Source organism: Littorina saxatilis, linkage group LG5 (genome assembly GCF_037325665.1).
Source record: "Littorina saxatilis isolate snail1 linkage group LG5, US_GU_Lsax_2.0, whole genome shotgun sequence".
Lineage (NCBI taxonomy): Eukaryota > Metazoa > Mollusca > Gastropoda > Littorinimorpha > Littorinidae > Littorina > Littorina saxatilis.
The window spans coordinates 22816836-22831789 of record NC_090249.1 but is presented as its reverse complement, the minus strand read 5'-3'; the positions used below and the strand labels follow the sequence as shown (position 1 = coordinate 22831789).

Genomic DNA, 14954 nt, shown 5'->3' with positions numbered 1-14954 from the left:
GGAAAAGATCCTGTAATCCATGTCAGAGTTCGATGTGTTATAGAAACACGAAAATACCCAGCATGCTTCTTCCGAAAGCGGGGTAAAAACGGTCATACACGTAAAAATCCACTCTTGCGAAAACACAAGTGTACGTGGGAGTTTCAGCCCACGAAGGAAGAAGGGAGTCATAGCAATGCATGGTCTCTGTCAAGGACCAACCCCCAGAACAAGCTTAACCTGGTCTTCCGCGTGCACAGTATTTCTGAAAAGGGCAAACCTAAGCGGGATAGGGGACTTACATTGGATAGTAGAAGTGATTGGCCTACCTTGAGTAAAAAGGCAACCAGTCGAGGACTGGCTGTCAAAAGATCCGACAGAATGACTTTCGCCTCCTTCAAGAAGTAGCTTGACTCGAAATTTCAGCATTCAATCAATCAATCAATCAATAGGACGCTTATATCGCGCATATTCCGTGGGTACAGTTCTAGGCGCTCTGCAATGATGCCGTGTGAGATGAAATTGTATACGGCCAGTAGATTGCAGCCATTTCGGCGCATATTTACCTTTCACGGCCTATTATTCCAAGTCACACGGGTATAGGTAGACAATTATTAACTGTGCCTAAGCAATTTTGCCAGGAAAGACCCTTTTGTCAATCGTGGGATCTTTAACGTGCACACCCCAATGTAGTGTACACGGGGGGTGTTCGGACACCGAAGAGAGTCTGCACACAAAGTTGACCCTGAGAAATAAATTTCCGCCGAACGTGGGTTTGAACTCACGCTGACAGCGGCCAACTGAATACAAATCCAGCGCGCTACCAACTGAGCTATTGAACGATACTGACGGCTACGGCACTATTTTGTCAACCCGCAATGCAAAGCTATCAGTAAGGTAGATTTTCGAAGACGGATGACATTTTCTGATGTTGAAGACGGAGTCTTGGTAAGGGAGTATGGGTGGGAGGGGGATGTTGATATGACCTCCTACAAGGGCAACCCCCAGGATAAGCCCAACTGGGTCTGCAAAATGGTATCGGCCATAAACGACACTCCCAGCTCTGGTCCTTCCACACGTACATTTTTGATATTGATGGTACCATTGATAAATCAGAGAAGTTGTGTATAATTATCGAAGTAGGTGGTGGTGCCAGGTTTTGTGTTTAGAGGGAAGCGAGGAAAAGTTTGGTTTCGCAGTAGAGATAAATATCTCGGGGAGGGGTGATGGTTCCGATTAGGACGTCGGCATCGTCACCCACGAAAATGGCAAACCCACGCATCATTTCAGTCAATCCTTCAACATGTGTGATACTGCTGGCAGAGGAGTGGTTGATGAAACTGATATGTAGACTTTTCCCAAGGAAGATTCTAGAAGAGCAAATGGAAGTTCTGATATCATGTCTGAAGTAGACAAAGTCAAGAACCAGCTGGCCCCTTGCCCTTGTTATATGTTGAAAATAACGGTATCATTATTTTGTGGAGCAGAGATAAGAAACAGTTCACGAGTTACATCGAGGTTGCGTTTAGGGTCAGTGGTTGGATGGAAAGGGGACAACGTAGACATACCTTGCAGACAGAGAGAGAGAGAGAGAGAGAGAGAGAGAGATGCATAGAGAGAGTGTGTGTGTGTGTCACTGTGTGTGTGTGTGTGTGTGTGTGTGTGTGTGTGTGTGTGTGTGTGTGTGCGTGCGTGCGTGCGTGCGTGTGTGTGTGTGTGTGTGTGTGTGTGTGTGTGTGCTCAGCTTCTTTTTTAAAAATTTATTTAGAGCTATCAACATGCACAACAAGAACATGTAAGAACTTGCATAACTATGCTTAGCTGATAAGCCAAGACAAATCTAAAACAAGTCGCGTAAGGCGAAAATACAATATTTAGTCAAGTAGCTGTCGAACTCACAGAATGAAACTGAACGCAATGCAACGCAGCAAGACCGTATACTCGTGGTCCACCGCTCACGGCATAGGCAGTGAAATTGACAAGAAGAGCGGGGTAGTGGTTACGCTATGCTGCATAGCACGCTTTTCTGTACCTCTCTTCGTTTTAACTTTCTGAGCGTGTTTTTAATCCAAACATATCATATCTATATATTTTTGGAATCAGGAACCGACAAGGAATAAGATGAAAGTGTTTTTAAATTGATTTCGAAAAAAAAAATTGGATAATAATTTTTATATATTTAATTTTCAGAGCTTGTTTTTAATCCGAATATAACATATTTATATGTTTTTGGAATCAGCAAATGATGGAGAATAAGATAAACGTAAATTTGGATCGTTTTATAAATTTTTATTTTTTTTTACAATTTTCAGATTTTTAATGACCAAAGTCATTAATTAATTTTTAAGCCACCAAGCTGAAATGCAATACCGAACCCCGGGCTTCGTCGAAGAGTACTTGACCAAAATTTCAACCAATTTGGTTGAAAAATGAGGGCGTGACAGTGCCGCCTCAACTTTCACGAAAAGCCGGATATGACGTCATCAAAGACATTTATCAAAAAAATGAAAAAAACATTCGGGGATTTCATACCCAGGAACTCTCATGTCAAATTTCATAAAGATCGGTCCAGTGGTTTAGTCTGAATCGCTCTACACACACACACACACAGACAGACAGACACACGCACATACACCACGACCCTCGTTTCGATTCCCCCTCGATGTTAAAATATTTAGTCAAAACTTGACTAAATATAAAAAAAAGAGAGGCCACAAACGGGATGAAGATAATTATGTGCACGTCGTTATATCTATGCTGCCGCCGGTCTATATGCATCACTAGAGCGCATGTTTATATGCGAGATTATCCATCAAGTGGCCATGTCTGCCTTCAGAGTGCCTTCATGGGCTTTTGCTTATGCTATCAGAACCCGTGTTTATGACCTCGATAAGACAGTCTTATGGTTGTGAGATAAAAGCCAGAGCTATATAATATGATGGAAGTTGCTGGCACGAATAACTCAAGTCTCTTCTAATAAAAAATTACTGTTAGTGTTGCTGGCATCTTCAGGGCGCGCACGTAGGAACGCGTGCACGCAAACACTCGGTCATCTTCGACAAACTTAGTCAAATCGTGCGCGCAGATCTTGATGGGTTTCCCCTCTTAGTGTTCGGTTCGGCAGCCCCACTGCTGTAACCTTTTTTTTTGTCAAGCTCTGTGCCGTCTTCGTTTGCCTCTTTGTAGTGTTTGGTCGTTGTCAGTTTCCGTCCGTAGACCCGCACTGAAGATCAAATATCTCGGCATATTATTAAGACCGTTGGAACGAAGTCACATTCGGAAAGAAGAGCGACCATTATTTTGTGATTCAATCAATGTGACGGTGAACATCACCTGGGGCTAAATCGGGTTATTGTCAATCTCTCGTCTTTAGTACATATATGTCACCGAGTCCTGATCCTGTACACTGTACAGCTTTTCATGTACGTCTACTTCATGAAGGAAAGCGAAACCACATCCCTCACTCAAGCTGGTTCAGCATCCCTGGTGTGTGGTAGAGTGATTTGGGTTTTCCCCGGCAACGCTTTAGGGAGCAGCTTCTGTTGGTTTAAGATAATAAATCGCAAACTTACATATATTACGTGTCACAAGCTACTCCTAATCTCGTTTTGGCGTTAGAGCTTAGCCCATCTAGGGTTCACATCCACTTCGCCCCATTTCCCTTTCGCCGCCCCACCATGGCATAGGGGCCGTTGCAGGAGGATTCCGCGAGAACTGAGAAGGTTGAGAGGGTTATGGAATTGGGGGAGGTATAGGTGCATCGGCTCGATACACACCCTGTCATACAATCCCAGGCTGCCATTTTGTCTTGGTTAGGGCAACCCGCTTCCGGTTCAGACTCGGCTCTCCCCGGGGCCGTGTGGCCGCGGCGAGACAAAATGGTCATGGCTGCCACGCGGTTGAGTAACACGGTGATTGCACCCACAGTCCTTAATGTCCCAAGCTGCACTTCATCCGATGGCCGCTGGAACAAGTCTTCGATTTCTCCCGCTGACGTTTAATGTGCCCATGATGTCGCCCCGGCCCGCTGGGAGGCTGGCTTGCAGGCGTAAAGCGGGAATACGATCACTGATTAGATGGGCCGGTGAAGGTCTTCGTTACGGGCCCGGGTTTCGTGCATGGTCGTAAGTTCCGCTGGTTGCACGCAGAACGGGCCATGTGCTTGCTGGGTTTGGTGGCTTGTTACTTTTTTCTTAACCCTTTTCCTATCCCGGGGGCCTCCATTCCCACCTCTCTTGAAATCTCTCCTCGCCGCACTCACTCCTTTCACGACCGTCTTCAGTGATCTCGCCAAACAGTGCTTTTTAGAGAGTTGTTATGCTGTTGAAGGAAAACAAAAACCACGTAAGTGATCTTGGTACCTCTCAAAGAAAAGGAAACCTTCAACAATTGCCTAACCGGTTCGCTCAGGAGGTTTGTTTGTTTGTTTGTTTGTTTGCTTAACGCCCAGCCGACCACGAAGGGCCATATGAGGGCGGTGCTGCTTTGACATATAACGTGCGCCACACACAAGACAGAAGTCGCAGCACAGGCTTCATGTCTCACCCAGTCACATTATTCTGACACCGGACCAACCAGTCCTAGCACTTAGCCTACCCCATAATACCCAATATTGACGGACTGTGTGATATCTTCTGCTATGGTCTGTTGAGACAGTGATATCACAATCGAGACAGGAGGTCGAGATTTTGATATCACTGTCGAAACAGACCAATAGCAGAAGATATCATCACACAGTCAGTCAATCTATATATATATACGACTTGTGTCTGTGTGTGTGTGTGTGTGTGTGTGTGTGTGTGTGTGTGATTGATCGCCATGCACGGCCAAAGTTCTCGATGGATCTGCTTCAAATTTGGTGTCCATATTCAGATACACCCTGCACAAAATCTGGTCGATGAGATATTTCAATACGTGCTCTCAGCGCGCAGCGCTGAACCGATTTTGGTTCCACCTCAGCTACCCGGGCCCCCATACCGACACACCAAAGCCAAAGTTCTCGGTGGATCTTTTTCAAATTTGGACACCGTATTCAGCTACACCCCGGACACAATATCATCGATGAGATATTTCAACACGTGCTCTCAGCGCGCAGCGCTGAACCGAATTTGGTTTTTGTGTTCATTTCACCATTATAAGTAACTCTTCCTTATCTTCTCATCTTCTCCATGTTTTCAGCGTTTACCTCCCTTCCTTCGTATGGTGCACTTTTGTATGAAGGCGGCATCTTCGGATATTCCCCGTTCTGTTACTATTTTTAGAAGGTCACCGCAGTGTCCAGAACGTAAATTGGACCCGTAAATTATCCTCACTGTAAAAGTGCAAAGGTCGAATCAATTTATAGCCACGCGAAAAATACACTGTCATCTATCTCTCTATAGATACGGCTTCTCTGTGTTTGTGTGTGTGTGTGTGTGTGTGTGTGTGTGTGTGTGTGTGTGTCTCTATGTGAGGAACACCTGTGCATTGTTCAGTTCTGTTTGTGATGTGGTCTGGCGGCTTTTGTGTAATTTTATGTACTGGCCTTCCTTTGAGAAGCCATAACAGTTCATAAGGGCTTAGAGATAAGCTCTAACTTGCTCAGTCCTGTTTGAGTGGAGTTCGCCTCCAAAGGTGATTAACACGGTTACATTCGTCGACAAGGATGGGACTCGATATGGTCAGGAATGGCATTATGGCCACTGAATCATTTTCGTGCTGTTCCCATTCCACGAATCTGGGAGGGACCTAAGCTTGGCGGGTCCATTGTTCGGCTCTAAGTACTTCTTCCCGGCGAAGCCGGCTACCCGGCGAAGCGGGTATTCATTCTAGTGTTAGATATATTGCTAATTCTCTGGACATTTTGTATTTACTGTAAAGAAATTACAAAAGTATTTGTCTCAGTTTTGGCTGTTCCATATCCCTCCCTCTGATTATTATTTCTTTTTGTTCACTCTTTTCTTGTACTTTTCAGTATTTAAAAATGTCTTTTCTTTCAAAAAGTTTTTAGTCACTTGCTCAACTAAATTCTGGGATCATTACATATTTGTTTGTTTTTAAATTCAGGTGTTTTTGTTTTTGAAGTGGGGGAGCAATAAAGAGGTCGTCGATATCAAAACTGATATCGACGGAAATGTCGTCGATATCACTTTTACAATGAGCTCAGTTTTGCCCAATTGACCAATGGAAATCCACGTAACATATGAAATAGCAATATTGCTAGACGCCAGGCGGCGCAGCCACTAGATTGCCAATTTTAAAGTCTTATGTATGACCCGGCCGGGATTCGAACCCACGACCTCCCGATCACGGGGCGGACGCCTTACCGCTCAGGAGGGCATCCCGTCTATATGACTCATTGCATTCACGCACGCGGACACGCGGACACGCACACACGCGGACACGCACGCACGCACGCACGCACGCACACACAAACACACAAACACACACACACACACACACACACACACGCACACACACACACATACACACACTCACACACACACTCGGTGCCGGAAGGGGATGGAGAGAGATGGTGGGGAAGGGAGGGAGAGATGGGAGGGAGAGGGAGGGAGGGAAAGACAGGGAGAGACGTTCAAAAAAGGAGAAGACATCAAGAGCAGGTAAATTGAACTTTACAAAGTGTATTTGCAGGCTACAACTATTATCCAACCGCCACCCTTCCATATGTTTTTTTCTCTGCTATCATTTTTTAGCGAGGATGGTTATCATGACGGGCAAATGTCGAACGATTCCACTTTATCTTCCATCACAAAAATTTGAAAAAAACCGCATTCATAATAAATTTCAACTGAGTCGTTCATGGTTGGCATACAATAACATGATCTGGAAAATAAATGGCTTTAAAGTCAAACCCCAATGCTTGAAAAAAATCAGAACTAGTGGTAAGCCCTCAAACTAATGCAGACCATAACCTCCCTTTTTCCCAACGGCTTTAGAAAACCAGAGAGTCTCGATTTGCCCCATGCTGATAAATATGCATATTGAATTCCCGTGGCAGAGGCCCCGGATGTTGGATCAATAATCAAGGCTATACTAATAGACTGCATCTTTACCCACAAGCCCCCAGCTTGTTCTCTCCCTCTTCCCCCTCTCTTCTCATCTATACTCCTCCCGCCCTCCCCCCCCCCCCCTTCCCACTCCCCCTTGAGGTCCAGAGCTCGCCCCCAACGGGCATAGATAGTGTCTGGCATCGGTCCTGATAAAATCTGGAATTTATTCATCGTCGACCCACAGACATCATAATTCTTTGCCATTGGGACTCCAGAGCTTATTAGTTGGAGGGCAAACATTTTGATCACGTGGAGGCGATCTTTTATCATTTGGCGGAGGCGACATTTTCGAGGACTGGGAATTGGTTATTAGTCTGCAGGGCCGCAAAGTTATTATTGGGAAGCGGCCTCTGCTTTAGCTTTCGGGGCAAAGTTGTTTGTTTGGTGGTTTTTAAAAATGCGTCCAGAAACTTTTCACTCTGGGGACTGGTCGTATAGGAAAGAATGCTTGATTACTGATGTTGGTGATTTCACTTCACTCTGGGGGTAGCCTTTGGTGTAATTGTTTGTGAGCGAAGCATTTTAACGTATAGTGAAAAGGTCAGGGTCGATATATAGAAACTGCCCGTTCTGTGTGTGTGTGTGTTTATGTGTGTGTGTGTGTGTGTGTGTGTGTGTGTGTGTGTACTGTATATATGAGTGAGCGTTTGTGTGTGTGTGTGTGTGTGCCGGTGCGTGTAAAAACTGCCCGTTCTGTGTGTAAATGTGTGTGTGTGTGTGTGTTTTCATTACCGCTCCAGAATTGATTTGCTTGCGTGTGGTACACATTACTACCACCACTACTGCCGTTAGCGTTCTCATTACGGTCAAAGTTTGCTGTCCACTTTGGATAAAGCTGGTAGAGTTGAGTAGAGATTGGAATGAAGAACTGCTGGGAGAGAGACAAACTGAAGAGAATGTAATGAGGTGACTGAGTGCGTTTGCATGAAGACCTCCCTCACAAGCCATTTTGACGTTTGACTAACGAGGCTGTAGATCGGGAAGTAACGTCACTTCAATAGAGTTGAGACAGATTCTTTTCTTTGGTGATGACCGTGTTTGTTTGTTTGTTTGTTTGCTTAACGCCCAGCCGACCATATCAGCCATATCAGGGCGGTGCTGCTTTGACATATAACGTGCGCCACACACAAGACAGAAGTCGCAGCACAGGCTTCATGTCTCACCCAGTCACATTATTCTGACACCGGACCAACCAGTCCTAGCACTAACCCCATAATGCCAGACGCCAGGCGGAGCAGCCACTAGATTGCCAATTTTAAAGTCTTAGGTATGACCCGGCCGGGGTTCGAACCCACGACCTCCCGAGGTGATAGCCGTGATGTTGTTGTTGTTGTTGTTGCTTTCAGGCATGGTACTCTTCCGCCGATCGGCGGAAATCCGCCGAAAACGAAAAGCCGAAAAAAAAAAATTAAAAAAAAAAAATCTGCTGATTGACTTGAGATTATTATTTTTTCTTACTCAAGCCTTGTTATCTTTCACTTATATCCCTCTCAGCTTCAAGGAGAGGGCACTAAACACATTTGAATAAGTAAAAAGTCGTCAGCTTCAGGGGGCGTTGCCCCCTGACCCCCACAAGGGGCGCTGCCCCTTGACCCCGCAAGGGGGCCTGAACGGCCCCCTGGACCCCCGGCTTTATTTCAGCTGAAACTGCCATTCCTTCAGTACCATGCCTGGCTTTATATAAGCTGAAAAACTTCCCACATCCCATTCAAATACATGGGGTCCTGATCTGGCCTATATGGTCCGCTGGACCCAAAAAGCAACAACTAACTAACTATTCAAATACATCTCCCACCGAGACCATTGCCGTTCTCAGAGAGACGAGTAACAAGGGAAGGGAAGCAACTACATTTTGGGGGTTTGCATCACGATTAGAGTGGATTGCTTCCCTTGTAACGCAATGCTTCCGGTTCTTTGCTATCCTTCGTCATGACGGTCCTGTTTGCGTATTACTTTTTTTTTTACACCCCCGGTATAGGGGTGTGTATAGGTTTCGCTCGATGTGTTTGTTTGGGTGTTTGTTTGGGTGTTTGTTTGGGTGTTTGTGTGTTTGTGTTCGCATACAGATCTCAAGAATGAACGGACCGATCGTCACCAAACTTGGTGAACAGGTTCTATACATTCCTGAGACGGTCCTTACAAAAATTGGGACCAGTCAAACACATGGTTAGGGAGTTATTGGTGGATTAAAATTATACAAGGACTTACACAGGGACATCTTCATGGTCAAAGGGAAATAACCATTCTCACTCAGTCCTCAGTCACTGCCACCAACTGAGAAGGTTATTTCCCTTTGACGGGGGTGTTTTTCCTACCTCCTAGGAATTTCTTGGTTTTTTTAGTTTCTCATTTCGAAACATAATGGAATCTTTCCCAGGAAATATGCATGATCATGATTTTCTCCCTCTGTGCTTTCCTTAAAAAAAAAACACACACACACACACTAATCGTAGCAACTTGAATGTTCTTTTCTGTTGTGGCCAAGCATACGGGGCAAACGCTTTAACTGGACACAAGTTCAGCAGTGTAAAAACCTGAGCGGTTCTCTGTCACCTCGTCTACAATTCCCGTGACAGCGTATGTGTGCGACTTACAACTCGCACACACAGAAATTGATAACAGTCTTAATACCAGCGCATCGTATTGAACATTTCTGTATTTGCGCATTCGACATGCTGCTGGGTCTTGAAGATCGACGGTCTTGAATTAAACTTCGGCATTCCAAGAACTTTCTTGTCTAGTCTTTTGTCATCTGTGACAATTATACCCATTGACAAACTATAGCATTTCCCCGGCCACCTCTATGGTTGCAGGCACAATCATCCCCATTGACAAACTGTAGAATGTATCCCTCTATGGTTGCAGACACAATGATCCCAATTGACAAACTGTAGAATTCACCCCTCTATGGTTGCAGACACAATGATCCCCATTCACAAACTAGAATTTACCCCTCTATGGTTGCAGGCACAGTTATCCCCATTGACACACTGTAGCATGTCCTCCTCTATGGTTTCAGGCACAATTATCCCCATTGACAAACTGTAGCATTTTCCTCTCTATGGTTGCAGGCCATCTACAACATGCTGGGCAACGCCATCACGGACGTCAACATCGACACGCCCAAGGAGCGCACGCTCAAGATCTTCAGCAAGATGGACACCAACAACGACGGCGTGCTGACCAAGGAGGAGTTCATCACGGGCTGCATGAACGACCAGTGTCTCTACCAGATGCTCACGGCGGACGCGGACGGCGGGCCCAAGTAGTGCCGGACGCCTAAGCCTCTCGACCCCCCTGTGTTGCGTCACCCACTGCCAGAGGCTGATGTGATGTCTGTCTGTGTCCGGCAGCTGCCGCCTTGGGATTGTGTGTGTGAGTGTGTGCGCGCGGGAGGTTTTGGGTGGGAGCGTTGAACCTGCTGTAATCGACTGTTTCTTGATATTTTGTCTCACTCTCAAATATTGGAAAAATACAGAGAAAACGTAAACCAGAGAAAAACAAATTGAAAGAAGGATGTTTAGAGGCCCAGCCGCCCATCACCAGTCGTAGCAACAGTTGCCATTATGGAAGGCATTAAGTACCAAGAAGTGTGCAGTTTACTTGCATTGTGTACTTTTGGCCAGATACAAAGGTGGTATTAAAATGCATGTGTCACTTACACAAAAAAGTGTTAGCTTGTGGTTATCGGTTATTCGTTTACAGCAGGTTCGACTGTGCACCTTGACCTTAATAGTAACTTGGAGAGGGTAAGGAAACGTGACCTTGCTGCTTGTGTATGACCTTGACCTTGCTGCTTGGTGTATTTGATCTTAACCTGTTATTCGGAGTTTGAACGAACGTCATTGCCGAAGTATAAGTGACCTGGCTGAAAGTGAATGTATAATTTATGAAGTGTGGAGCTACCCGAGTGCTACGTAAAAGTGACCTTTCTCAAGGTCACATCATTTCAGTTCTGTAACCTTGACTCTTCTGGAGAGTGTGTTCAGGCTCGGAACATTATAGTTACTGTCTGAGAGTACTCGACCAAAGTGAGGATAAAATGTTCTGGTGCAACAGAGACCGCTTCAAAGATCTTGTTCTCTGCAACGACATGGCAAACTAACCAAGATCATGTGCTAAGTTAGTTCAGCTGGAATTGCTGTCACATTTCAATCATGAAAGTCCTGTCTTAGGAATGTCTTACCAACTGTATATTCGAGCCTGTGTTGTATTTTGAAGAGAGTGAAATAAAGCTCATTCTTTTTTGTTTCATCACGGAAACCACTTTCTGCTGTTCAAGATGTGATTTGATTATCCTTGTTGTGCCAGACAAAACAAAAGATAAAACGAGGGACAAAGGGTCATCATAAATGTAATTAGTGCAGTCAACGCCACTGGATGTCACTGCTGAGTTATTTCTCGTCGCGAGTAATGTAACCCATTTGTTTAATTGCCGTATTTTGTCCATGGCTGATATTGTGTGACTGTTGGGTAAAATCAACAGCTTGACATACCAAGGCTATAGTTAAGGTTATCTCTATCACTCGTTGTCACATACCTGCTAATATCACGTTGGGTCGTCTGTGAAACCAAGACCGTGGCATTGAGTGGCGTCCTCTGTACCATTACATTTTGCAGACCACGAAGAGCTATCCTGTGGTTGTGCCAAATGGTCACATAGTTCAGAAAGCGGGGATGCATTTAGGATCGTGGAATGTTGTTTTCATTGCTGATGGCTGCAGTGTTTAGAGTACAGTTGTACCTACGAGGAAAGGACACTCTTTGCTTGGGATCAGCCAAATGTGTCCCCACATTACAGGTGGTCTGTCACTGCCGGTCCATTCTGGAACAAGTCAATAGTAAAAGGGACAACAGACTGTCCTTTCTTGGGAGGTGTCCTTTTCATCAGAGGGGCTTACAAGTCACAGATACCACTGTATTTCTGGATAAAAGAATTAGAAACTTCACTGTGTGACTGAATAGAGTATAATACTACAGTGTAAGCGTGACTTTTTTTTTAATGATTATCAATAAAGATATACGCCTGAGGTAAGACCATGCAGCTAGTGTAATCTTCATAGCTGCTTGACTTTGGTTGCTGATTGTTTCTTCTTCGTTCGTCTCGTCTACTTCTGAGATGTTCCGAGCGTCTGAAAGCGATGTTAGCGTGCTTCAATTAAGTAATGCCTGTGTAGAAGTGTATGCTATGATATCAGCGAGTCTACCAATGATGAGCACGTGCAAATGTGTACGCTATTTGACATTTTTATCACGCAAACCTTTATGCTGATGCATATTCATGAATAAAATGTGCATCATCCATAGGCCTTTTCCATTCAGTGTAAGTGTGTGATCATTGCAAAAGGTTGCAGCAGTTGTTGTTGAATTTAGGTGCAGTCACCTAATCATTCATTGTCATCTTATCTTTGTCTTTTATAAACACCATGTAATATATACCACGGAAACTGAAAAACATCACTTAAAGCACAAGCCAACATCTTTTTGTCATATCTGCAACAGTTTGAGAAAATGATGATCCTGCAAGAACGAATGCCGTTGTTACATTTGCTAAGTCTGTACTTTTCAGAGTCATGAAAAGCATGCACGTACGCTGAACAAATACTTTGCACTTGGGAAAATGAAATATAGAAGGCAGCTTGCAAGAACAAAATGTGTGGAATTGCCCGATTTAAGTACCAAGTAAATGATTTAGAAAGGAGGGGTGGTTGTTTGCCTAAAAATATAAGGAAACGAAACGAAAATGTAATAGGGGAGTGCTGTCTGACCTTAGAAGTTATGAACAGATAATCCCAGAAAGCAGGGTCTTAAAATGGTGAAGGGGGTCTGAAAAGGGGTCCCACTGCACCATGACAACAAATACTACGCACTTGGCATTAAAATACTGTTATGTGATGGAGTGCTGCTGAAGCTCTTACACTGCTACGAAATTAATGGTCCAGCTACTGCACGCTAGAATTATGTGTTAATTACAGGATTCTAGCATGCATTGGTAGCTAGAGTATTAATTACATTCGTTAATTAAATTCAAGACAACTTTTGTGATTATTGAGCACCTCACATGCACCCATTTCATTGTCAGTAAAGCATGAAATTCACAAAACAGCACAGTTCATTCTTAATCGTCTGCTGTTTCTTCTGTTTGCTTCGCATACGAATAGTCTTGACCAAAACGTATAGAATTGCTACAGTAAAGGCTCTGCAAATGAGCTGCGCTTTGTTTGAAAATTAAGTGTGTGTGCCTCATTTCTGGCAGTCGACCAGCATACATAATGTACTTATTACATCCTATACTTAGTGGTGTTTGAACACGTGTGTTCTTGACTTAAGTTTTGTGACGTACTAAACACTTGCCAAGCGCACTTTCGTTTTGTTTGAAAGAATGCATATCTTCAAGAAATCTGAGCATTCCACAAGGTTACTTTGTTTCGTGAAATTACATCGATTATACCTAGCTGCTTTTTAGTCCAGTTTTGCCTTAGTTCATTGCCGTTATTTGTGTATGTCACAATATACTGTACATATCATTGTAGATATCAATAACCAAAGGTAGACATAGTTCACATCACGCCTGTAGCTGCAAGCTGTAAAGTATTAGAGTTACAGTTTCCACTTGTTGAATACGCGGAGAACACATGTATCCAATTTGTTGTCATTGTCAGAGCATTGTGCATCATGTGTACATGGGTGTGAGTGTATGTATTAAAGTGTTTTTATTATTTGTTGTATGGGAGGGGGGGGGGGGCTTTACAGAAACGTTTTTCTGTAACTTTGCTTTTGGTCTGTAAAAGTATGGAGTTAAGGATTTCTTGTCCAATGTCACAGAGAAGTTTTCCTGTTTTTGTAAGGATGTTGGTTTGTTGTTTTTCTTATAGAACTGTTTAATTGTTTATGCGAAGAAGAGATTGAAACGTATTTTCTAGAACCATCTCTTGTGTAAAAAGTGTGCTGCAGAATATGTCAAAGCAGTATTGTTAAAGCTGCAGTGAAATAACGAGCCGGACATAATAATGATCTCACTTTACACTGACACTAGTTACAGTTCAAGCTTGGAAAGCAATAACATTTAGAACCAACAGCGCAGTGTTCAAAAGTCCTGAGAGAAAATATTCTACAGATTGAAACCAAAGTGAAGCCTTAATAAGTACAAGCATTTAAGTTTGAAATCATTGCCAAGTATAATTTGGTGAAGAGATACTTGCCACACAAGATTTTAAAAATGGGGGTTGTGCCAGTCAGATGTATACATATTTTACCTTCGGTCAGTGGGTTTTCAATAAGTGTCACAAAATTTCTCAAAGGCCGAGTGTAAGAAGTAGAGAAAAACTGTGGGAAAAAAGTGAATGGAAAGTTGTCAGGACAATAAAATCAAAAACATGAATACCTTCAGAACACATTACATTGGACTTAACTTATGTGTTCTGGTATAATTACAATAAGGTGGGTTTTTTCTGTGTATTTGGCTATTTGTCTGTCTTGTTTTTTTTTGTCAAGTTGAACCATTATTGTGCAAACAAGTGCATTTGGATGTCTTCACTGTGAATTGGATGTATGAACGCACAGCTGTCATTAAAATCTTTGCGTTTGTTTTACACGCACTCCTGTTCTGCTGTTTGAGAATGACCCCGAGATGGGTGTGTTCTTTCTTTATTTGGTGTTTAACTTCGTTTTCAACCACGAAGGTTATATCGCGACGGGGAAGGGGGGAGATGGGATAGAGCCACTTGTTAATTGTTTCTTGTTCACAAAAGCACTAATCAAAAAATTGCTCCAGGGGCTTGCAACGTAGTACAATATTACCTTACTGGGAGAATGCAAGTTTCCAGTACAAAGGACTTAACATTTCTTACATACTGCTTGACTAAAATCTTTACAAACATTGACTATATTCTATACAAGAAACACTTAACAAGGGTAAAAAGA

General features: G+C 43.6%; 1 protein-coding gene across 1 annotated transcript in view; it reads left to right on the top strand.

Moving 5' to 3' along the window:
- Positions 1-14623, top strand: part of LOC138966583 (neuronal calcium sensor 2-like) — a 36210-nt gene extending 21587 nt beyond the window's left edge. Inside the window, exon 5 of the mRNA XM_070338867.1 lies at positions 10103-14623. Coding sequence (XP_070194968.1) covers positions 10103-10300 — 198 coding nt within the window. The 3' untranslated portion in view covers positions 10301-14623. The remainder of the gene's footprint in view (positions 1-10102) is intronic.
- Positions 14624-14954: the final 331 nt, after the last annotated feature.